Source organism: Garra rufa, chromosome 21 (assembly GCF_049309525.1).
Source record: "Garra rufa chromosome 21, GarRuf1.0, whole genome shotgun sequence".
In the NCBI taxonomy this organism is placed as follows: Eukaryota; Metazoa; Chordata; class Actinopteri; order Cypriniformes; family Cyprinidae; genus Garra; species Garra rufa.
The window spans coordinates 43,093,722-43,120,086 of record NC_133381.1 but is presented as its reverse complement, the minus strand read 5'-3'; the positions used below and the strand labels follow the sequence as shown (position 1 = coordinate 43,120,086).

Genomic DNA, 26,365 nt, shown 5'->3' with positions numbered 1-26,365 from the left:
GTAGTTAAGGCCACCTAATATGTGACCATAAATTCTATATAAATTAATCTTATTGAAATAGTACAGGATTTCAGATGAGGCTGCTTATTAAACATCGGACACTGCGCAAAGAAATCTTACTTGAAGCCAAAACGGCCAATATTAGCTGTTTAGATTACAAAGGATTAGGTCGGACAAAAAACACAAGAGAAGTGTTGTGCTAATATAATATCAAAAAGCCAAAAATAAAAATAAATCGAAGTGCTGAAATCATCAGGATTCTGTGAGATTTACTGAATAGAACATGCTGAAAGGGAAATAAATAGGAAATATTCCTTACGATGATAAATTGAAACGATGCCATGTTTTTTTGTCTAAATGGTTCCATAAAGAATCTTTAACATCTGAAGAACCTTTCTGTTTCACAAAAGGTTCTTTGTGGCGAAAGAAGGTTCTTCATATAGATCACACACACACACACACACACACACACACACACACACACCTCCTCGAGCGTAACTTTTATGTCAGGTGAAGCTCGGCACATCTCGTCCCTGTGAATAGCGCCTCGTCAATTTCAGGCTTAAAGTTTTATGGGAAGGATACTGTTTGATGCAGTCGACCAGCGGTCCATAACAGCAGTCATTTACTGTGCACTGAAAAGAGGGAAGAAATATTACAGTCAGGAGGGGACGGGCCCTCAGCATCCATTACAAACACCCATCATGCACTGCTGCATGACCACACGCCACCGTATCAGCAGATTATTCAGACTAGAGATGGATTCACAAGAGAACATTTTAGAAATTAAAGGAGTAATTTACTTTCAGAACAAAAATGTACAGATATTGTACTCACCCCCTTGTTATCCAAGATGTTCATGTCTTTCTTTCTTCAGTCGTAAAAAAATCATATTTTCTGAGGAAAACATTTCAGGATTTCTCTCCATATAGTGGACTTCTATGGTGCCCTGAGTTTGAACTTCCAAAATGCAGTTTAAATGCAGCTTCAAAGAGCTCTAATTGATCCCAGCCGAGGAAGAGGTGTCTTATCTAGCGAAACAATCAGTTATTTTCTAAAACCATTTATAATTTATATACTTTTTAATCTCTACACACAGAGCTAGACAAGATGAGCATTTGAGGTTAAAAAATATATCAATTGTAATTTTTTCTTAGAATATAACCGATCGTTTTGCTAGATAAGACACTTTTTTCCTCAGCTGGGATCGTTTAGAGCCCTTTAGAGCTGCATTTTGGAAGTTCAAACTTCTACGGGCACCATAGAAGTCCATCATTTATACTGCCCTCCAAAGGCAAAGCACAGTAACTACACATTTGGTCCAAATTGAGTTAAAATTTAAAATGGGCTTTGTGACAACTGTTTTGTCTTGTGGCAAAGTCTCCTGGTTCAATTTTGTCCCGTTTCAGAGAAATCAAAATCGCAGTAATTACCCAATCCAAACTAATAGCATATATGGTGTAAAAACTTTAAAGGCATTTTTCTCAGTTTCAGTGTTGGCGTAGTTACTGCACTTTGCCTTTGTAGGGCAGTATAGAGAAATCCTGAAATGTTACTCAAAAAAACAATTTCCTTAAGACTGAAGAAAGAAAGACATGAACGTCTTGGATGACAAGGGGTTGAGTACATTATCTGTACAATTTTGTTCTGGAAGTGAACTACTCCTTTAACAGATTCTGCTAAAGATCTTAGTTTGTGTTCAATGGAAGAAACAAATGATGTTAGTTCAGTGCTGGTACCTGCTCGACGTGCTTCGCTAACAGCAGGTCCGGAATTAAATACGGCTCGCGCAGCATGTTGTTGAGGACGTGTCTGGAAGCTGCTGATGGAGAGAGAAGAGCGAGCAGAAACACATGCATTAGACATTTCCAGATCAAAGTCCAGAGTTCATCTGTGCAGGTATCAATGAACACGCAGCTCTTACACCTTCTCACTACATTCATGCTGTACTAACATTATAAATCAGCCCACAAGCCCTTGGATTGATTCCCTATTACTCCAACACAAAATCCATCATTTTCAAACATATTCAGATTTAATGGTTTGAATCATTGTGTGTCATTCTAATGATATATCCATATGAGAGCGACTGCGTCACTATAGGAAAATAGGCCTAGTTCAGTTCAAATAGACAGTGATGTGAAATAAATGATATGTTACACTTTGCCTATAATGCTCATCAAAGTGTGTGCCATAAACAGTCATCTTTTTGATTTCCAAGACCATTTTTTGTGATCCATGCAATTGTTGCTTTAAAACTCCTGCGTGTAAATGACCTCCATTATTATTGGCCAACTTCTACATCTCCAACTAGACCAGAACCCTACCAGAGACAAGACCAGACCCCGATCAGCACACTCAGTCCAAAAATGAGGTTGGCTATTCTAATTAACTGCCTATATAGAGAAATGTTGGCACATTTGTTTAAAATACTTTGTGCAGTAGTTCTGCAGCTGCTGCAATCTGTGGTTGAGGTCATTAAAACACTGGAAACTGGAGCGTGGAGACCATAAACCCAGACCCAGACCCAGAGCTTATATTTTTTATATGAAGGTAGTCAAGGTTTGGTTAGCATATTTCTAAAAAGCATAGTCCTCCAATGAAAGCCAGTCAAAAATAGCCATGTATTCTGAATATAATCACCAATATTTTATTATATACTTTTAAAAATAAAGGTTCTAAAAGGTGTTTCAACAGCAATGCCATAGAAGAACCATGTTTGGTCTACCAAATAACCTTTAAAAGATTAGTTCTCAAAAGAACAATTTTTTCCTACTAGAGTGAAGAAAATTATCTAATAAATAAATAATCCAAGAAACCTTCTTCCACTTTCACATAGAGAATGTTTTGTGGAATGGAAAGATTCCATGGGTGGCCCTTCAAAGGGGTGGAACATTTCCAGTAAATTTCTGAAAAACTTTCCAAAAAATCCTGGATATTTCTGGAATTTACTAGAAAATTTGGAACCAAATCAAATTACAAATAACATTTATTTTTGAGAGTGTTTAAAAGCCATGAGGTGTGAAAGTTCTGTACTATTAGTGTATCAAAAAAAAAAAATGCATAAGTACTTAATGTTTTCAAACAAAACCAGTTACCCAAACACACTATCCTATATCAAGAACCATTTTTTTGTTAACACAAATGCCAATAAACAACCTTTATTGGACACCTTTGTTCTTTTAGCTGGTTTCTCTCAATGTTTCTCAAGGCTCAATGTTTGGCATGTTTCTAATAAGCATATTTCTCCAATGAAAGCCATTTAGAGATGGCCATGAATTCTGAATAAAATCACCAAAATTTAATTATACACTCTTAAAAATAAATGTTCTAAAAAGTGTTTCAACAGCAATGCCATAGACGAACCATGTTTGGTCTACCAAATAACCTTCAAGTGTTTTGTTCTCAAAAGAACCACTTTTTTAAAGAACATTATTTATTTATAGAGAACCTATAGAAAGATCCAATGGAACGATCAATTTTAATAAAGAAGCTTTATTTTTAAGAGTGTTTAAAGCTAAGATGTGAAAGTTCTTTGCCATTAGCATAACCAAATAAACTTAAGGAGAACTCTATGTTTTTTAAACAAAACCAGTTTCCCAAACACTATCCTATCTCAAGAACCCTTTTTTGTTAACATGAAAGCCAATAAAGAAGCTTTATTGGACACCTTTGTTCTTTTAGCCGTTTTCTCTGAGTATAAAGGCTCAAGGTTTGGCTGGTTAGCATGTTTCCAATAAGCATATTTCTCCAATGAAAGCCAGTCAGAGATGGCCATGAATTCTGAATATATCGCCAATATTTAATTATACACTCTTAAAAATTAAAGGTTATAAAAAGAGTTTCAACAGCAATGCCATAGAAAAGAACCATGTTTGGTCTACCAAATAACCTTCAAGTGTTTAGTTCTCAAAAGAACCACTTTTTTAGTGTAAAGAACATTTTAATAATCTAAAGAACATTATTCCTCTATAGAGAACCTATAGAAAGATTCCATGGGTGTTGAAGGTTCTTCATGGAATGATCAATTTTAATAAAGAAATTTTATTTTTAAGAGTTTAAATGCCACGAGGTGCGGAAGTTCTTTGCCATTTGCGTAACCAAACCAGAAACAAAAATACTTTAACAAAACCAGTTTCCCAAATACACCATCTTATCTTTAGAACCCTTTTTTTGTTTACACAAATGCCAATAAAGAACCTTTATTGGACACCTTTGTTCTTTTAGCTGTTTTCTCTGAGGATGAAGGCTCCGTACTTCCTTGAGATTGAGACCACAAGACGAAGGCTCCAACCCAATGGACGCCAACCCTGAGACGTGAGCTCTTTAGGCTCTCATTACACAGTCCTGTCATCGGTATCCAGCCGCACACAAACACACAATCCTCCCTCTTGGTTGCATCTCCGAGGTCTCTTTCTCTCCTTGTCGCAACGTCAAAACCCTAGCGCGAGAGAAGAACAAACGACGGGCGTTATCTTTTTCATCCTCCCGCTGAAAGAGGACGTGAGCAAGAGAGAACAAAGCCAAGTCAGCAGTCCTGTGCACCGGCGGCGCCTTGTTTTTCAGCTCATTTTTCTCCGAGATTGCTACCTTCACACGCAGATCCATACGCTGCTCCGGCGCTCCGCTCGGCAATGAAGAGAGCTATATTTCCCCTTGAGTTAGGACACCTCATGACAAATGATAATGGATAATCAATAAAGCGGGAAATATGAGGCCGCAAACTTTATGAAGCCGGGAGACATATTACTCCCCAACAACACTCGTTTCCCTTAACAAAGTCACTACGCCGCTGCGCCTAATAATCTGAGGGAAAATCAAAGAAGCCGCAACCACATCAGCAATATTGGCAACTTATTCCACTTTAATGGCATTTTGATTGATTTTTTCCTCTTAATGGTACTTTTATAGATTTGATGCTGGTCCTGCAAAACAGCAGTGTGTAATAGAGCTCCCCGAAGGCAAGCAGCAGCCATTAAAGGCCTTGTCTTACCAGGACTCGTAATTGGAGGTTGACCACCGTCGCATTTCACACATCACACAACACCACCTGCCTCGAATGGCCGACCGTCCGACCGTCCCAGGGCCTTTTCCTCCATCTCCTGAGCGATGGGGTTAAGAAGAATCGTAAAAGGAGGGTGACCTTGCGACTGACATTGTGGGGTTTCAGCCAAGCACTGACCTGATGAAAATGGAGGCCAGAGAGCTAATAAATCAGGCCGCTTTTAAAATGAGTTTACTCTAACGCTCATTCATCACGGGCCGTAATGCCATTTGCAGCGGCGGATCCGCAGCGCGCAAACGGCGCAGTAAATAACGACAGAGCCGAAGATGCGCGCGCATCACAGCCACAGGCATCGCCATACATTTATTAAAAACGCCTCCGCATACGCCCGCGCCACACGACACTGTAAACACACCACGAATTTAATGTAATTGTCCCGTGTCGACATAAATTCCCGACTGAGGCGTCCTTATCTGAGGAGGGAAATATTAAAGAGGAAAGACGTCCTCCGCCTGGAGTTATTCAGGAGCAGGGAAGCGCTGTTTACCAAAAACACAGCCACCTTTAACAACCTCTGATGAAATGACGAATGGGCCGGCGGACAGCCACGCAACCTCCGCTCGCTCTCCAGCAGGCCATTATCAGACTCCAAAAGAAAAAGCGGACGGAAGCTCATTAGAAGGCAGCGCGTGTCGAGGGTCGATCGTCGTAAAAAAATAACGGATGACAATCGTTATCGCCTCTGACGCTGATGAGCTCCGGAGTTTGTTTATTAATTAAAAAGCCGCCTTCTTACGCTTATAATCAAGACGCCCCCCTCCTCCTCGGCGTAAGCCGTCGCCTCGCAAACGCCGTCGTACATCAAACTTCATGATGCGCGCGAGAGGCGCTGGCTGATAATGCGCCCCTGCTAAAGCTGATTTTCCATGATGAATCTGGGAGCATATAAATTGGCTAATATCTAAAAACATTTACAGATACTAGAGGAATTGACTACTTGCGGGCCGTGATGGATGAGGCCGTTAGACGCCAGAGGACAGCTCTGCAAATCTCTGCGGCTGCCTAAAGCCCTCATTTGATTTTCATATTTACTTCTTTAAACCCATCCTCCTCTCGTCGGCACGCAGAGAACTGGGGAGCGGCGGCGCTCGTGTTTATTTCCTCCGCCTCTGGTGCGCTGGCGATCGGGGCTGATGTGCTGGGGCTCCCCGCAGGGTTAGTGGGGCAGAACTGATCTGCCTCCGTCTGATTGCGTCTGATAGCAGGGCTGCGGCTCGGCCGGCTCTGAGCTCCACGGCTCCGGCTCCGCGCTAGTAATTAGTATACTTGTCAAGGCGACTGCTTACCTCACCCGCCTCCTGCAGCTGCTAATGAAGAGCCTGCATCTCAGTATTCAAAGGCCAGATTCATCCGCCCAATGCACTTACTTTCACAGAGTCGAGATCTGCCTCTGTAGTAGGGATGGGCAGGAGTACTCCGGCAGTGATACTCAATCAAGAAAACCAGGATTTATTTTTTTTTCAATTTGTTATGGTGCATTTTGGACATTGTAAAAAATGACTGCAATTGGTGAAAGACTGCAAGCACCTGTTAATTGTTTAACTGCAAGTTGTTTTTCTTATCAATTATTATTTATACTAGCGTTTAGGTTCCATCTCATGTTGTTAACTGAATGTTATTAGTGTGGTGTGTTACTATGATGGTGTTCTGTATTTTTATTACACTAGTTAGCATTCACCTCAGCTTGTGGAAAAGCCACGTGTGTTGAAATTTGATTCCTCATGTGTCTTTTTTATCACCAATATTTTTTTTTTCAGAGTAAGATAAAGTTGCAAAACAGATTTTAGTCTCTCACTAGGTTGGTATATTAACATTTTAGCAGTTCAAGACTATACATTTTTAAACTATAAATTCAAGATCTGTAAAACATTGTTTTGTTACTGTATTTTTTTTTCACAGTTTTGCTGCTGTTTTTTTTGCAGTGTATCTTGATGTCTGATTGGTAAGGCCATTCAGACCAGAGAACTAAAGTGAAACTATGTCTTTGAAAGCATGCACTGATGCCCAGAATCATCACTTTGATAAAAAAAATACAGTGTACAAGACATGCGTGCCAATCTACATGCCTGTAAACTGTAATATTACATTTATTTTATATACTGCATACCTAATTATTCTCATGTGTATTTCATTTACTATTCTCATTTGTAGCAATAGCAAAAAATACACTGTATGGGTCAAAATTATCGATTTTTCTTTTATGCCAAAAATCATTGAGATATTAAGTAAAGATCATGTTCCATGAAAATATTTTGTAAATTTCCTACCGTTAATATATCAAAACCTAATTTTGATCAGTAGTAATATGCATTGCTAAGAACTTTAAAGGCGGTTTTCTCAGTATTTTTTTTGCACCCTCAGATTAGAGAATCGTTGTACAGTATCTCTGCCAAATATTGTCCTATCCTACAATAGGAAAGCTCATTTCCAGATGATTCGGATGACGTATAAATCTCAATATCAAAAAATCTACCCATATGGCTGGTTTTGTGGTCCAGGGTCACATATGGGACAGTTTAGGTGGGTGACCAAACAGTTTTTCAGTGTATTATATTCATAATATTATAATGAGTACACCATTGTTGTAGAATGTTGTAAGTTGTTGACTAACACGCTCGCGTTCACTTGAACAACCGTGTCCTTTTGTGCAAATGTAAGCTGTAATGCCCAACATTATTGAATAGGATTGGGTTATTTGAAATAATCATATTCCTTTCCAAAACTTTTGATGCATTATTTATAATAACTAGCAGTTTTATTTTTCTCATACTTTCATCAGTAGTATGGTACTGTGCATGTGAAGTCCAAAATGGGCAGGTCAGTGGTTAACACATATAATATCACATAATGTGGCAGAGAAATAGAAAAACGGAAAAAGCTGAAAAAGGTGGAATTAAAATGTCTGTTGCTTCTGTCAAGCATTCACAGCTATGCTCAACCTCAACACCATCAGCGCAGGAACAAGCGGTAAGCATTATTCACTGGATCTTCGGGAACAAATGCTTTTAAAGAAATGAAAAGGTAACGTAAACAGAGGCAGAATGTAACAATCACCTCATTTAAACATGAGCCCTGAGCCACAAAACACCAAAGAGACTGGAGTCAAAGGACCAGCTGACGTGCTTTCTAGGAAAGTCTAGCGTTCAGAAGATCCCTCCCAGCCGTCCGCAGGAGAGGAAGGATTATAGATGTTGATATCATATTCGATATGTGCTGAAAATGCCCTGAACGTATTGATTTATTTACATGCGCATCCATCTGGGCCGCGCGCCGCTGCAACGGTCTGGGGAAAACACGGACGCGACGCTCACCCGAGAAAAGACTTCAGAAACAATTTCAAACTCTCTATTGATCCCGCTGAAGTGAGTGGATATATATTCAGCCGTCCCAAAGGCACAATTTCTGCGTCTCTTAAATGCAAACAGGGAAGAAAGGAACGAAAGAAAATAAAAGACGGTGGTGCGCGAGGGCGAGGCTGAGAGGCTGCGGCTGGCGTATATGAGGCTATCGATCCGCGCGCCGGCTGGAAACACAGAGCGAGCGGGAATGATGGATGCGCTTGCCGATAGCGCCGGACAAACCTGTTAGCTAATTGCCAGCAAAGACAATTACCCGGGCATTGTTTGATGAAAGCAACACATTACAAAAGTCTAATATTCACACAGGGAGATTCAGTAATTGAAGCGTGGAGCCCATGTGCGCAGGAGTCGACTGCCGCGGGACAGACGGGTCATTGGAGGAGAAGACGGCGTGTCAAAATACACGTCACTTTCATTTGAATCCGAGCTGGGCTACTGGGGACGGCTGGCGCGTCACGTGACGCTAACGCCGCAGAGAACAGAAAGGCTTGAGCCTCCGGAAAACGCTTCAGATGAAAGAATATCAACACAGGATTCATTCTTCTCACACTAGGAAAACTAATGAAAGCACTGTCCTTTAATTTTAAATATTCAGTTCGTCTTCTAAACAGCTCATATATGTTTTATCACACATTTTAAACCTCTAAGAAAACATTTGTATTATTTTGAGTTGTTGTCTGATATGGAAACCGCATGGACAACCAGGGTTACTATCAGGGAAAGCACAAAAGTAGAGCACAGGTGCACGGAAAAAAATAATGCACTGGGTAAATAAGTTCAGAGCGCTTATTTGTGCACCATTAACTGTAATACTGTATAAGGTTAGCAGTCGAACTGAAGGCTAAAATTTAAGCTATGCAGCTGTTTTGGGGTGAAATGCAAAAGCCAGCAAGTGCATTTTAGGTTTGAAAACTTAAAATCAATTATTAATTTTAAAAAGTAAAGAAAAAAAAAGAAAACGTAAATATTATTTTTTGTGTGTTTTTAAAGTTATGTTTATCAAATTTTTAGTCGTGAAGACAATTCCTAAAAACTTAATTGCTTAACTGCTTTCATGTTCAAGTTAAGGTGATTTTCTTGGAGCCTCAGGGATATCTTCTCCATTTGAGCATCCATTTGGCTGGTGACTTAGCAGATATGTAAAATACCATTTCATCAGCATAAAGTTGTCTAGGAATTAATTAAATGAATGTCAAGGCAACAACTTGGTAAATGATTTATAAACAGACTAAAAAGCAATGGGCCTAATACTGAACCTTGAGGTATACCCATTTTATTGTTCATAATGATGAATTTTCCTGCTCAATTCTCATACATTGCTCTTTCATTTAGATACGAAACAAACCACTTAATTGTTTGTTTACTAAAATTAAATGCACTTAATTTAGATAACGGAATAGTATGGCTAACTGTGTCAAATGGCTTTTTCTGGTCAATAAACCCTGCTCTCACCATATGATCCTGATCCCAAGAATACTTCACTTTTTCCAAAAAATAACAACTTACAGTTTCTGTAGAAAGTTACGGTCTAAAACCAAACTGTAGATAATTTATGAATTCTTCTGCTACAACCTTTGACAAAACTAGTAAAACTGATATTAGACGATAACTGGAAAGCAGGCTGGAATCCCCTGATTTTTACAGCCAGATTATTGGGAAAAACACATGTACTTACATAAAAAAAAAATGAAGTACAATGTAGTTATTGTGTACAAGCACAGCTACGAGTGAGTTTACGGACAGGTTTAGTGGTATAGGTTGGTTTATTGGTGGGTTAAGAGCTATGCGTAGGTGTAATTATAGATGTAACTACAGAAATTAATTATAGATCGTACTCGTATTTAAAAATACCTGCAATGTAATGACATGTATGTGCACAATAAGCACATTGTAACAAATAATTACTTTAGGGTGAGACACTGCAGGTGAAAAGGGTTAAAAAAAAAAAAAAAAAAAAAAAAAAAAAAAAAAATTGTTATCACCTTACTAACCCAGTTGATTGATTACAATGGTAATTGCAAACATTTTTTTTGTATTTCAATTTTCTAAAATGTTAGGTTTAAATATGCAAATAAGCATTATTTACTGAAATATGCGCTAATTTGCATGCATTTCTAGTACAAACATCTAAACACCGGATGAAGTCAGTTTCAAAATTCTTGTTACTTTTTGTAATGTTTTAACAGAGGGAATTTTGGGTATCTCATTTTGTCACGCCGTAATTCAGAAAAAAAAAAAAAAAAAAAGAAAAAAAAAAAAAAATATTGTAGAATCGACAGAAAACACTTTTTTTTTTTTAACCATTTTTGGGGGAATAAAATGTATAAAATCAAGCAAATTATATATAAACAAATCCCTTCAGGATATAGACAGGAATAAAAATGTAAAGTGTGGTGTGTGTAAGTGCTGCTGAAGTGGACATTTATGGCTCAGTGTAGGAGAAAAAACTCATGGCCTTTAAAAATATGAATTGTAATCGAAATCTATTGACACAAATAGATAAAGTGATATAAAATACACACTTAACAGTGTCTTTTGAATATTTTCTTTCCACTAGTGTAAAAAAAACACTAAGAAAAACCAAAAATGCCCCAAATCTCAATTTTGACAGGTGCATGAAAAAAAAGCAGGGTCTCCCCTTAAATGTTAGTACACAGTAGTTTAAAACACTTCACATTAAGCTTATTATACTTAATGACTAATACTCTGAAGGAATTAAATAATATTGATATTTTCCCTAATTACGCCATTTTTTATGGCCACAAAAGCAACAAACAATTGTCTCTAGAGTATGCGTTGCTGTACAATGTTTCCATATGAGCTGTATTCAGCTTTATCATAGTGATAATATGCCATAACTAAACAGATAAGGCTGTGTGTTTGCCAAAGCATGGGGTCAGTGGAGTCTTGTGGAGATGCTGCTGATTTATAATGAGTTTCCAGCAGTCTGAGGGTGGTCTACGTCACACAGTATTGCCTTGTTCTACACACGGCAGGAGCGTTTTGACAAGCAGTGGATAACAGCGCTCCAAAGTAATCACACGCTTGACTTTGACATACGAGTGCGCGGTGGCAGAGTGGAGCGCAGCACGCATGCACTGGAATCTCTCTGTTGATTAAATCCAGCACACGTGTCTCTGATGCACAGTACTACTGCTCTCAAACACTCATACTGAACCTGTGTGTGTGTGTGTGTGTGTGTGTGTGTGTGTGTGTGTGTGTGTGTGTGTGAGCGGAGAGGAAGATGGCGGACACTGTGTGAGTCTGTATTCACTGAACGCTTAAAGGACAAGCATGGTCCACTTCTACTGACATCCAAGTGATGAAAACCACACACTCACTAGTGTATTTCTCAGAAGAAAGGAACTCAAGTATCCATCTTTACTCCTGTGCATTACAATATTTTGCTAAAAGATTTCACCTGAGTCTGAAACCAATCACATAATTAAAACAGTACAAAAGGTTTCTGAATGCTGGATATAAGCAACAATAGAAAAAAAAAAAAACACGCACACACACACACACACACACACACACACACACACACACATGTACCTTGCAAAATTATTCATACCCCTTCATTTTTTCACATTTTGTTATGTTGTTGCCTTATGTTAAACTACTTTAAAATTACTTTTTTCCCCACATCAATCTACACTCCCTACTCCATAATGGCAAAGCAAAAAATAGGATTTTAACATTTGTGCAAATTTATTAAAAATAAAAAACTGAAAAGATCCCGTTGCATAAGTATTCACACCCTTTTCTGGGACACTGGAAATGTATCTCAGGAGCATTCATATTGCTTCTAGATGTTCCTACACTTGGAGTGGAGTTAAACTGTGGCAAATTCATTTGAATGAGTCTGATTTAGAAAGACACACACCTCTCAGAAAAGGTCTAACAGCTGAAAATGCAGATCAGAGCAAAAACTGATAATTGCCAAATGCAGATGTGCAAAGATGCTCACATCAGACCCAAAAAGACTTGAGGCTGTAAAGGTGCTTCAACTATGTACTGAGTTAAGGGTATGAATACTTATGCAATCTACTTATTTCAGTGTTTTATTTTTAATACATTTGTAACATTTGCAAATCTGGTTTTTGCTTTGTCATTATTATGGTGTATGGAGTGTAGATTGATGTGGGGAAAAACTAATTTAAAGCAGTTTAACATAATCCTGCAACAAAACGTGACAAAAAAGCCTTTTGCAAGGCACTGTATTCATACTAATCAGCTCCCACCAATGATCAACAGATGCTTAAAGGATTAGTTCACTTCCAGAACAGAAATTTACAGATAATGTACTCACCCCCAAACTCATAGAAGTCCACTATATGGAGAGAAATCCTGAAATGTTTTCCTCAAAAAACAATTTCTTTACAACTGAAGAAAGAAAGACATGAACATCTTGGATGACAAGGGAGAAATTATCTGTACATTTTTGTTCTGAAAGTGAACTAATGCTTTAATAGTGATAGATGTTCTGTTGGGTGTCTGATGCAGTGGGAGTGTGAGGAGGAGGAGGCGCTCAGGTAGACGAGGCTCAGAATAAATGGAGGGTTATAAATAACACAGCACTGATCTAAACGGCGGTTAAGTGCTGGGCGGCCTGCGGGACGCTTAATTGTCCCTCATGTGCCGCAGGTAGCGCTGGCAGGAGTCTGTCTGTCTCTCATTAGGAAATAAACACCTCTACTCACAGACTGAAGCCTCGCGCTCCTCCAGAAAACACTCCACTATCAGACGGGCCAGGAGAGCCGGAGACAGGTCCACCTGACAGAGACAAACACAGTCTGAGAGATGCACTGATCAACATGCACTAATGATCAATACTCGCTGTGTAATCGTTTAATAATCAAAGTTAGCACTTTCACTTTTGGTGTCCAATTACTCCTCAGAGCTCTTCATCTGCATGCAACAATGCCATCATTTTAATGAATGTAATTCATATTCAACTCACTGTAGTTAACTAGCATTTAAGTCACGCCAATTTTATGTGTCTTACATTTTAACAGAATTCCACAACATAACAGCTGATAAAAATCCTTAGGATTTTACTTTAAAAGGTATTGTTTGTTACTTCAAAAAATAAATAAATAAATAAATAAATAAAATCAAATCTATGCAAGTGCAGATAACTATATATAATCTATTTAGTACAGACACTAAAAGTTATAGAGATATTAAGAATTTCAGTTTACATTTTTTCATTATTAATTTTTCACTTTAGTGTCTTTTATCTAATCAATGGAATCAGTATTTTTTATTTTGGAAAAAAAAAAAGAATCCTCTATATGCTGAACTGTTTGTTGTATTGACTAAATGAATCAAGCTCAACCATTAAAGCCAATGGTTACTGTAAGATGAGAAATGATAAATATATCTTTTCAAATATTAAAATGTACATACACAAAATTACCACAAATCAACATTAAGTCCCAGAAAAGCTACAAAATGTTTTTTTTTTTTTTTTTTTAATAAAGATTCCGTTTTGTCAAAATTTAAAGCAAAAACTACTCCATTCAATACCAAATTTTAGTTTGATCTTAAGGTTGCAAGGTTATTCACCTCCTTTCACTAACAAAAAAGCACCATTCTTTCTCTTATTTATTAAAAGTATAATTGTTTACTTCTAGTTAATATACACAAAAAAATTTAAATCAAGCATTTTATAAGTTTTTTTTTTCTTACAGCATTGGAAGATTATTTTGCTTGTTCTAAGCAAAAATTCACTTAATGTTTACTATTGTCTGAAAACAAGAAAAATCCTACTTGTCTAGAAAATCCTTCTTGATTTAAGAATGTTTAGATATTTTGGCCTTAAACAAGACAAAAAAAATCTAACTAAGAAAAGCATTTTTGCAGTGCATCACTGTCTCATCAATGGATCCTCTGGAAGTGAATGGGTGCCGCCAGAATAAGAGTCCAAACAGCTGATAAAAACATCACAATAATCCACACCACTCCAGTCCATCAGTTAACATCTTGAGAAAAGTTGAAACAAATCCATCATTAAAATGCTTTTAACTAAAATGCGAGTCCATAATTCATAATAACGCTTCCTCCAGTGAAAAAGTGGTCTGGTCTGAATCAGGAGAGAAATCTGCACAGATCAAGCACCGTTTACAAGCCAAAACAGCTCTAAATATGTGGCTGGATTTTGATGTGAGAAACAACAGGAGATGGACTTTCTCACTGGAGGAAGCGTTATTAGGGATTACAGACTCGTATTTTAGTTAAAAATGTCTCATTGATGTATTTATTTCTTTCATCTTATGTTAACTGATAGACTGTAGTGGTGTGGATTATTGTGATGTTTTTATCAGCTGTTTGGACACTCATTCTGACGGCACCCATTCACTCCAGAAGATCCATTGGTGAGACAGTGACGGAAAGATGCATTTCTGATGAACAAACAAACTCATCCTAATCTTGGATGAACTGAGGGGGAGGATATTTTGGGTGATCTATTGCCTTAAACTGACATACAAGAAAATTCATTAACATTCTGACGGCACCCATTCACCGCAGAGGATCCACTGGCGAGACAGTGATGGAATGACACATTTCTACAAATCTGATGAAGAAACAAACTCCTCCCAATGGCCCGAGGGTGAGCACATTTTAATTTTTGGGTGAACTATTACTAAAAGTGTAAAGTACCCCATCGGTAGACTGATGGTTGATGATGCTGGTTGTGCATAAATCATGTTTAATGTGAGGTTTCCTTCTGAACACACTCAGTACAGCAGTTGAACAGAAGAAACATCCTCCCGTCTGTTATCATTCAGACAGAATTCGTCATCGTTAGACAGTGTGAACGCTCCTGTGCTCCAGCCGGAGGTGTGTGTCTCTCTAAAGCGCTCAGACTCACTCTCGTCGGCCTCATGTTCTCGTGTAACACGGCTGGATGAGGAACACGGCAAGCGCACAAAGACACATCAGAGCCGACACTGAATAATGACGTCTGTGAGGTTTCCCCGCCTGATTCAGGTGCTCGTTCTCATCGCTTTCAAATTAATCACGAGCGGATCTCTCGTCTGAAACGTGTGAGTAACGGTTATGAAGCTCTGATCACATTCATCATTCTTTAATCATGTTAAATAACAGACACGAGACTCGGTCTGCAGGACCGGCGCTGGATTCGCTGTTTGCGTGTCAAACCACAGACGAGGGATGGCCTCTAATTCTCATCAGTTTTATAGTGTAGCTCAGTTGGCGATATATATTGTGCCATAAAGCGCTATGACTATAGCAATTAGTGGCGAGCTGAGCGCCATAAGAGCAAAGCGTAAATGTGAAGTAGCGCATTAAACTGAGTCATGAGACACTTATGAGGAACAGCGTTCAGATCCTTCAACAACAAACTGTACGTCACAAACTGATTCACTATCACTGCGGACACAACGCATTATAATGCAAAATAAAAAAACGCAACATTATTAAACATAGTTCCTGTGCTCCCTCATACACTACAAAAAATACTTTATTAAAAATCAGATCTTTATATTGTTGTATCATCTCATGCTAGGGCTGCTCGAGTACGGCAAAAATCATAATCGCGATTATTTTGGCCAATATTGTAATCACGATTATTTAACACGATTATGAGTGGGTCCGGAACTTTATATGATTGATGAATTTAAAGATAGCAATATAAAAAAAAAGCTACAAATGAAAGAGTTTAATTAAATTGTAATAATTGAATGTAAAATAAAACAGCATAGTCTTGCTGTTTCTTATAAAAACTAGAAAAGTCCCTCCATCAAGAGCAGTGAGTGATTTTGTCTTTGTCTTTTGCTGATTGATGAACATTAAGCAAAGAGACAGCAGGAGGAATATTACTTGAGAGCTGCATGGATTTTCAGATTTTTATTCTCAACTGTTTACATTTATTTGAGACATAACTGAGGAAGGTTAACACGAATAATCACCAAACGCCGCATTTTGACATATATTTGCATGTATTTGAGCGTTTAGGTACGCATCTTAAGCCAAACGTTCACTTTACTTGTCCGTGTTCTGTTCCATCTCTAAAAGCATACACAGAAAAGCACAAATTCTCTTTCGTGCTTTAAAAAACACGACATCGAATAAAAATGAATAAATCAAGCATGTCCTATTTTCATAATCGTTTAAAGCGAAAATCAAAATCGAAACTTAATTTCGATTAATTGCACAGCCCTATCACATGCATAATCACAACAGTTACAATACATTTATGAACACCATGTCATACGCACTTACTTTATAATGGATTATAGATGCACCAGTTATGAAGATATTTAATATAAATGTATATCTTTGACACTATTTATGCAGCACCTGCCCGGTATCTTACTATATCTTACGAGTGGTTGTTAATATTTGAGTGTTTCCTTTGAGGCTAATGCTCATTTCACATTTAAGGTCATTGGTAACCCTTATACATCTCAAACAATGCAATAGGATTTTGTTAAACAATGGCAAGAAAGAGACTGCCAACATGGTATAACTAATGGGAAGTGTAATCCATTACAACTTAAGTGGATATTACATGCTGTTCTTAGTGTGTTATAAATCATACTCATACAAACAGGTAAGTATTGTAAGTGTAGTGCCAAGCATTCATGAAGTAATACAACATATTATAAAGTTTATTATAAGACAATAATATACAATGAATTATAAATACAGGCTTCTTTGAGTGTCTCTTTTTCTTTGATAATCTTGATAATAATGTCAGATAACTTTGATAGAAATGTATGTAATGGATTACAATCAACCAAAAATTCTGACAACTGTTAGTATGACAATATTTACACAACTACCAATACTTTGTTGACCAATTACCAAGCAATGCTTCATTTTGTTCAGTCTGTCAATTAAATAAAAACACTTAAGTAAAACATGGTCAGGTCAAAGTGTCTGCAAAAATTTTTGGTCCCAAATTTGGATCAATTTTACTGGTAGTCCACTGTATGATGAAATATGTCACAGTTTACTTCATTTTGCATCCTCAATTACATAAATTAACTACAGTGTCCTGCTCCCACAAAAAAAAAAAAAAAAAAAAAAAAAAAAAAAACACTTTTTTTGTCCATGTTTTAATTAATTAACTGTAAAGCAAATTAATTGTTTAAGTTTTATCGGAGGAAAATTGGATAATTAAAGGTTTTATGTATAATTACTGCTATGTTTGATTATATTTTATGATTTTTTTAATCATAAAACAGAAAGTAGCAAAATTAAAACAGACAACACAATTAAAAAACACATTTCATAGGGCCCTTTTATTATTAAAATGCTCAAATATTATTAATAGGGCCGGGACTCGATTAAAAAATTTAATCTAATTAATTAGAGGCTTTGTAATTAATTAATCGAAATTAATCGCATTTTAATCGCATGTAAATATTTGACCTGAGAACAGTGAAAATTAAGATTTTTACATGGATTTTTAGTATACCATTGAATAATGACTGAATACATAAGCTTAAGCAACAAAATATTGTTTATTTTTGTTCAACCAAGTCCAACAGACCAGTGCAATATTGCCATTAAGTGTAGCAAGCATAGGGTAGCAACAGGCACGTTCTTTCATTCCGAGAACTCTGCTCTTGTGTTTGCTTAATTATGCATTTAAACGTTAATGACCAAACCTATCATTATAAATGTTGCTGCACATGGAATATAACGCGGATAACATTTAAAAAAAATTGTTTTTATCAGGTTACACACTGATTATTTATCACTGAAAACCCCCTTTCTCTACCTGTCCGTTGGTCGCGTATATTCTCCATGTTTGTAGTTTTTTAACACTTTTTATGCGTGTTTGTAGTTCTAATCGAATCCTCGTTCACGGCGCTGTGTTGCGGGCAATATTAGCAGTTAAGAGAGTGCATTGATCGTTAAGTAGTAGACCATCCGGGAATCTTTGGAATACTTTTTAAACATACTACGATTTGGGACATTCAATACTATTTAGGACGGACGCAGCTTCTTTGGTATAAGTTCTTTGGCTTGTCTGAACGCTAGTTTGTGCTCCAGTATAATCGGTCCGCCGAATTCATCCAGTGAGAAACGTTCCGCGGTGCAAAACTTAGTGCGAGTAAAATGCGTTAAAAAAATTTAACGCGTTATTTTTGTGTAATTAATTAATCTAAATTAACGCGTTAAAGTCCCGGCCCTAATTATTAATGTTTTAAATTTGTATTAAATGTGAAGTCAGCATGGTGTATGCGTTTAACTTGATTTTTTTTTACTTATAGTAATAATAATAATAATAATTATTATTATTATTATTATTATAACAACAAAAACATTTATAATTATAGAATTTTTAAAGGTATTTACAGTCAAATCTAAATTTTTTCAGACACCTTCAACATTTCTCACATTTTCACAGTTAATTTACTACAGTTTAGAAAATGGCAATAAAATATGACAAGAACCCAGAGTTAAACTGTGTTAGTTTGTCCATGTTTTAATTAATAAACTGTAAAACTCTGTTGTGCAGCACTTGGTTTGCCAAAAAATAAATGATTAAATAAAAATGAATTGTTTATTTTATTTGAGGATAATTTAAGGATAATAAGTTTTATGCCTAATAACCACAATTTTTATCATAAAACAGACTCCAGCAAAATTAAAACAGACAACACACAACATCAGAAGACAATATATTTAAAACATTATTATTAAAATGTGAAAAAAAAAAGATTAATTTTTTTAAGGCGAGACACTGCAGGTGAACAGGGTAACAAAAATCTCTAATAGTTATGACCTTACGAACACAGTTGATTGATTACATTGATAATTGCAAACATTTTTTGTATTACAAGTTTTCTAAAATATTAGGGTTAAATATGTAAATGAGCATTATTTAATAACATATGCGCTAATTTGCATACATTTCCAGTACAAAAATCTAAATTGATGAAGTCAATTTCAAAATTCTTCTTTAATTCTTTTGACAAATTAGAGGCAAAAGTTTTTAGAGGATTTTCTCATTTTGTCAGTCCATAATTCAGAAAATATTTAGAACAGACAGAATATATATATACACATACACACACAATATATATATAAAATATATAATTAATAGATACAGTGCCAAAAAAAGAAAGACTTAACAGTGTCTTTTGGATGTTTTCTTAACACTAGTCTGAAAAAACACTTGATGAAAAACCAAAAAGCCCAAAATCTCAAACTTGACAGGTGCACGAAAAAACAGTGTTTTTGCCTGCAGTGCATCTCCTTAATTTGTATTAAATTGGAATCCAAAATAAAAGGGATTTGGACAAAAACAGAACAGATTTGATGGTTCCGGCAGTAATGAATGGAGGTGGTATGATTATTTCTCATGATATCAGTTTGAGTGAATGACATATAAAAGCAGTACATGAGAATGAGTCCATAATGAGAGAGAGCCGTGCAAACACTTCTCACTGTAATTCACTGTAACCTCATTGAGTGTAATTTAGTGACGCTCCCTTCCAATCCCACAGACCCTCAGATCCACTACTGACACAGAAATCACTCCAGCGCTTAATCAAGCTTTTGATGTAAGAGAGAGTTTCAAAATGTAAACAGCACACCTAAATAGAGATATTAACCACTGACCTGCGTGTCAATAATAGAGCGCAGACGCATTTATGAATGTCACTTATGATAATGACACTCAACTATTTTTCCATGAAGGATAATTGCACCAAATCATTGGTTAATAGGCCCAACCATTAGCCCAATTTTTATAAGTACTAACAGACTGGGAAAACTCCCAATGAATCTTTGAATCTTCTGGGTTAATTGTGTTTGCGCAAAACTGGGCCGGAGAACGGAGCAGAAGAATAATAAAGCGTGTATTTCAGTACCTGGTTGGCGAGCTCCAGCAGAAGCGGGGCCGTCGGACGTGTCTTGGCTTCGCTGCGGTACCTTCATTACCACAAAGAACAACAATGGGGAAGAGAGTCAACAAATGGGAAGAGAGGACAACAAGAGCAGACCAGCCAGGACATGTCAGCGTCCCTGATGGATTCAGCCAAACCAGACGAGGCCCATCATTAACCTGAAACCACAAAGCCCTCGCAGATCCGCCACGATCGCGTCACAATAATAGCTAACAAGCTACAGAACGCAGCTTTCCTTCAGTTTCGAGCGTTTGGCAAAAGTCAGATCATTTTTTGGGAGAATAACAAACAGCAGCGTCCCACCTGAGCTTCTTCAGAACTGATCTATACACATCACCAGACTAATGTTTAGACACATTGAATACAGCTTTTGCTTTTATTACTAAAATCAGCATATTTATAAATGGTTATTTAATATCTACTTATTTAGATATATTTATCCATTTGAATGAATGAGTTGCAGCAGATAGAGAAGGGAAGCATCAGTGTTTAAAGCATCCCAGGATGCACCTGGTCAATGTCCAGAATGAGCAGATCTGCAATCTTTATCAAACCTGATTGAAGGTCATGGGTCTCAAAGACGCTTTATATCTGAATTATTTAGGGCTGCTTGGTTTGGGCAAAAATGTGGTTTAGTCAATATTGTAATCACAGTTATTTAACACGATTATGACTGGTCCAACACTTTATATTAGTGATTATTTTAAAGATAGCATTACAACAGAAAAAAGATACAAAAAAAAAAAATTAAATACTGAATACTTTTATGCAAGTCTAAAGTAGTCTAACAATACTACAGAAATTGAATGTAATTATTTGAAGTTATTTAAAACAGCATCTTCACTGTAATAGTTAAACATGCTTTGTTTCTTATTAACACTAGAAAAATCCTTCATTGAAGAGCAGTGAGTGATTTTTCTCTTTGTATGTTTACGTTTTATTAATATTAAGCACAGAGACGGCAGAAGGAATGTTTTTTGTGGCCGCTTTAAGAGCCACACGGATCCAATATACTGTTATTTTCATTCACAATGATAATTTAGGACATAACTGACAGGGGTTCACATGAATAATCTCCAAGCGCCTCATTTTGAAATATTGTTGTGTGTATTTGACTGTTTAGGTGCTCGCCTTGAGCTTAAAGATATCTTTCCATGTCCATGTTCTGCTCCATCTCTGAGCACATACAAAAGCGCAAGTTCTCTTTCTCGCTTTTTAAAACACAACATCAAAGAAACATTAATAAATCAAGCACGTCCCATTTTATGAAAGTCATGTTACATGATTTTGCTGATTTGCATGAGAAATTAGGCTTTTATGGAGGAGCGAAAGAGCAGCACTGGAAAGGGGGCTGAATGGGGCGCAATAATCGTTTCATCTCGATTACTGCATTCTGACGATAGTTTGAAGCCGAAATCTAAATCAAAACTGAATTTTGATTAATTGCACAGCCCTAGACTTACACTACCGTTCAAAAGTTTGGGGTCAGTATATTTTTATAGTTTCTTTTTTTATATAAGAAATGAATACTGTTATTCACCGAGGATGTATTAAGTTAATAATTAAAAGTTAATAATAAATAATTTACATTGTTATAAAATATTTATATTTTGAATAAACACTGTAATTTTTAAACTTGTTATTCATGAAAGAATCCTGAAAAAAATAAATAAATAAATAAATCACAGGTTCCAAAAAATATTTGTCAGCACAACTGTTGATATTATCCAGCATTGATCATTCTAATAATAAATCAGCATATTAGAATGATTTCTGAAGGATCATGTGACACTTAAGACTGGAGTAACAGCTGATCAAAATGTAGCTTTGCATCACAGGAATAAATTCTATTTTAAAGAATGTTATAATAAAAAACATTATTTTATATTGTAAAAACATTTTGCAATATTACAGTTTTTCCTGTATTTTTAATCAAATAAATGCAGCCTTGATGAGAATAAGAGACTTCTTTAAAGACTATTACAAGTCTTACTGACCCCAAACTTTTGAACGCTAGTGTATGCTATATTAAAATTAAATAAACAAAAAAGTATATACTTTTTCAAAAAAATATATTTTTTATAACAAAAATTACTTTTAATAATAAATGTAATAATTTAGTAAACGTTTAAATTTTTCAATGCAAACATAAAACAAAAATACTAAAACAAGATATTACAATTGAAGAAACACTTCAATGGAACGCGTTTTGTTGCTGTTGTTTCGTATTTTGGCATAGCGAGCCAAATCAAAGTTTACGATGGGACAACTTTAGCCTACAAGCCCTGGTTTAGGCATCTCTATAAAAAGACAAAGAAGCAGTTCAAATAGAAGGGGTTTGATCATTTCATTATTCCCAGACCGTCATTTGTGTAACTTCATAATTTTCGCTGCACTATTATTGCAACATGTGAAAAATAGTCATAATAAACAATGACTTTTAGTGCGCAAACAGAGCAACAAAAGAGATGCTTTGTTTGATGGTCATCTGGTTTATTGGAATAATTTTTTTAATTTTTTGGAATAAAGAGTTTTGATATATTATAAATAAGCTGAATTCTCACAAAAGACAAATATTCATAAGAATGGATGATAAAGATTCGAGAGCAGATGTGTCTAAACACCCGACTGGATCAGCTGTTTTATTTTTGCATTTTTAAGAGGCCATGGCAATACAAAATGTATATTTGAAGAACACGTGTGAGATGTTTCTTACCTCTGATAGTATGCTTTGACCACATCAGGAGCGTGATGTCTCGACATGCTGCGCTTTATTCTCTTCTGAAACAAACAGCACATCGGAGCAGGAACTTTAACCAATGACACTTATACACCCTACAGATGTAAAATATCACCACACTCAGGATTATTAATCAGTCATTGTGTTGGACTTTATATTAGAATGTGTGTTTTTGTGTGACTTTGATGACTTCCATGTAAAAGTAAAAAAAAAAGAAAAATATGGAGTGATGCAACTTATAATCACTGCTGCATTAGTGCTTACGTCTGTTTGATTAATGTCATTAATTAACTGATTTTTACTTTACATTTCTGCCATATGCACATCAACTTGACAATCACCACTGATAAGCTATTACTAAATATATTGTAGAAACTTAAGTTTTCTGCAAAGCTGCTTTGCAACAATTTGTATCATGAAAAGTAAAAAGCCATATCCAAATAAACTTGAGTTGAATTGAATGCAGAAGTACTTTCCAGGTCCAATACCCTCACATTCAAAGACTTAATGTGGGGACACATTTCAAGCGAGAGCAAGGTTACATTGTGTTACCTTGTAAGTTACATTGTTACAGTTTCATGTGTCAAACACAACTACACAAACAATACTTTTTTTCTCCTTTATTTTTGGCCATATGACAGAGATCTGATATTCTATTTGGCGTAAATGCGCATAACTAACGTAATCAAGCAAGCTAGCATGCATAGGCCACGAAGTGTTAGTGAAATAACACATGAGCAGATCAGAGGGAATAATATGGACATTTTTCCAGAAAACTTCTTGCACAAAATAAATTCAAGCACTTTTAAGGACCTGTATCTATGCATGTTCATTTTCAAAACTTTCTATGCCTTGATTTCCTTTTTTTCAGATTCACAAACTTTGAAGGATTTTAAGGACCCGTGGGAACCCTGTAACGTTTATAACAAGAGACATCGCTCTAGAATCAAATTGAAGTGCATTTGACCATCTGAACTACCTGTTTTATAATATTATTTAGATTGTTCAGAATATTTAGTTTTGAACTTTTCATAATGTGAATCTGTTTCTACACTGATTTAGACTGATTTATTCGATATGAATGACACTACCATTTACACTACTACTGAAAAGTTTTCAAGAAATTTCACTTTTGTTCATCAAAGATGCATTAAATTGATCAAAAGTGCCAGTAAAGACATTACAAAAGGTTTCCTTTCCAAATAAAGGCAATTCTTTTGAACTTTCTATGCATCTGTGAATCCAGAAAATTAAAAGTATCACATTTTCCACAAAAATATATCATCAACATTGATAATAATCAGAAAAGCTTGTTGAGCAACAAATCAGCATATTTGACTTTTTGAAGAAACATTTGACACTGAAGACTGGAGTAATGATGCTGAAAATTCAGCTTTGATCGCATAAATAAATTACATTTTAACATGGATTCACAAAGAAAATGGCTATTTTAAATTGTAATAATATTTCAGAATTGTACTGTATTTTGATCAAAACAAATGCAGACTTTGTGAGCAGAAGTTTTTTTTGTATTAAATATTAAAAAACAAACTTTTGAATAGTAGTGGGATTATTTTCCAGTAAAGATACCTATATCGTTATAGAAAGCGAGTCGTCCTGCGATGCATTAGTTGCGCCGGCAGCAGATTGTTGTGTAAAGCGTTCAGTGTGGCTCCGAGGGGTCAGATGGCCCTGCGCTTTCATTTCCTGTTCTACTAAAGTACAACCACTCTGGCTTTCATTCTTAATGCGATTCAGCGGCGTCTTAACCCGAGGACAGCGAGAGCGGCGCTTAAAAACAACTTATTTAAAAACTACAAAAGTAATTCTGCCGAGACACGGCGGATGAGTGACAGCTGTCGGCCGGATGATGAATGGCTCTATTTTGTGCCTCTGTAGCCGTCTGCCACCGCAGCAGCGGCCATCTATCATCGTCGGCTGTCAGACGCAGAGAGCGGCCGCGACAGCGCGAGTCAGCAAACATTTAGCACACGGAGCCGCGCTACACCGGGAAATTATTATTGTCAGAATAATAATGGTTTAGCATAATTTATTACGGGTCCGGCAAATAAGCAGCGGCTCGATGTTATTAGACAGATGGAGGGGCCGGGTTGGCAGAGGTCCACCGAGACTCAGGCACGGCCCTCCGTCAGGCGGGCAGGAGTGTGTGTGTGTGTGTGTGTGTGTGTGTGTGTGTGTGTGTGTCGGTCGGGGGGAATCCTCCAAACCAATCAGAGAGTTGGCAGTTCAATTACACAGAAATAAGGGGACATTCATCATTCAATTAGGCAGCTGTCAGGCCGCACAAAGGAAGAAAACTTCTAACCTGGTACTCCTGGGAGAAGATGCTCAGAAGAGTGGACGGAGGAAGACTGGAACAAATAAAAGAAGGACAAAGTTAATTACCAGAGTGCATCGCACGCAGACAAAGAGAGAGGAGTGCTTCAAAGCCGCCAGCGGCCGGCCTGTAATCTCCAGGAACATGGAAACAAGTGTGGCAAAGTTGTTCCAGATGAACGCCCTGGACACATGATTGGTGCGAGACGCAGGTTTACAGATCCGTGTGAAATCAGAGGAATATAGGTGTGTTATGAGTCAGATCAACACAACACACCTTTAGACTTCACCGTCTCACTCACAAAAACACACGACCAGAACCTCATCAACACCGGCTCAAATGTGTATGTTACATACGCTATGTATATAAAAATGTCTAATTTGAAATTTTGCACATTTTGATTCCTGAATAGTTCATTTTAAATGGTTCTTTATAATACATGTGTACTACATATGATCTGTAATATATTTCTGCTATAATACTATAATAATAATATAATCTCATAATAGGCGAGGCAGGGCAATTTAAAGGTGCCATAGAATGATACAACATTTAAAATTGTTCTCTGATATCTACATAGAAGGTATATGGCATAGGAAAAGGGCAATAATTCTCCAGAAACGGTTTTACAAGTCCATTTACAACCTAGGATTTGTCCCTAGAATGAAATGGTCTGTTAATGCAGAACCTCATCAACACCATCTTAAATGTGTACGTTAGGTATAAGAAAATGTCTTTTTGGATTCGTCAAGGGTTAATTATGAATGGTTCTTTACAATTTATGCTATAAATATGTTATATGACACATCTATTGTACTATTTGACAAGTAGTATATTTCTGCTATATTTCAATTTATTATGAGCTCATAAAGGGCGAGGCGAGTTAAAAAAAAAAAATCATAAAAATAATCACAACAATAAAAACAGAAAATAAACACTTTAAAATGATTAACAAAATTGAAATGAATA

At 36.5% G+C, this 26,365-nt stretch overlaps 1 protein-coding gene across 1 annotated transcript in view; it reads right to left on the bottom strand.

Annotated features, from left to right (window-relative positions):
- LOC141295430 (CDAN1-interacting nuclease 1-like) overlaps positions 1-26,365 on the bottom strand; it is a 54,625-nt gene that overhangs the window by 6,105 nt on the left and 22,155 nt on the right. The window contains exons 3-8 of the mRNA XM_073826631.1: positions 25,385-25,430; positions 23,035-23,099; positions 20,283-20,343; positions 13,128-13,200; positions 1,740-1,822; positions 586-635 (exon numbers count right to left, since the gene is read on the bottom strand). Of these exons, the coding sequence (XP_073682732.1) occupies positions 586-635; positions 1,740-1,822; positions 13,128-13,200; positions 20,283-20,343; positions 23,035-23,099; positions 25,385-25,430 (378 nt within the window). The remainder of the gene's footprint in view (positions 1-585; positions 636-1,739; positions 1,823-13,127; positions 13,201-20,282; positions 20,344-23,034; positions 23,100-25,384; positions 25,431-26,365) is intronic.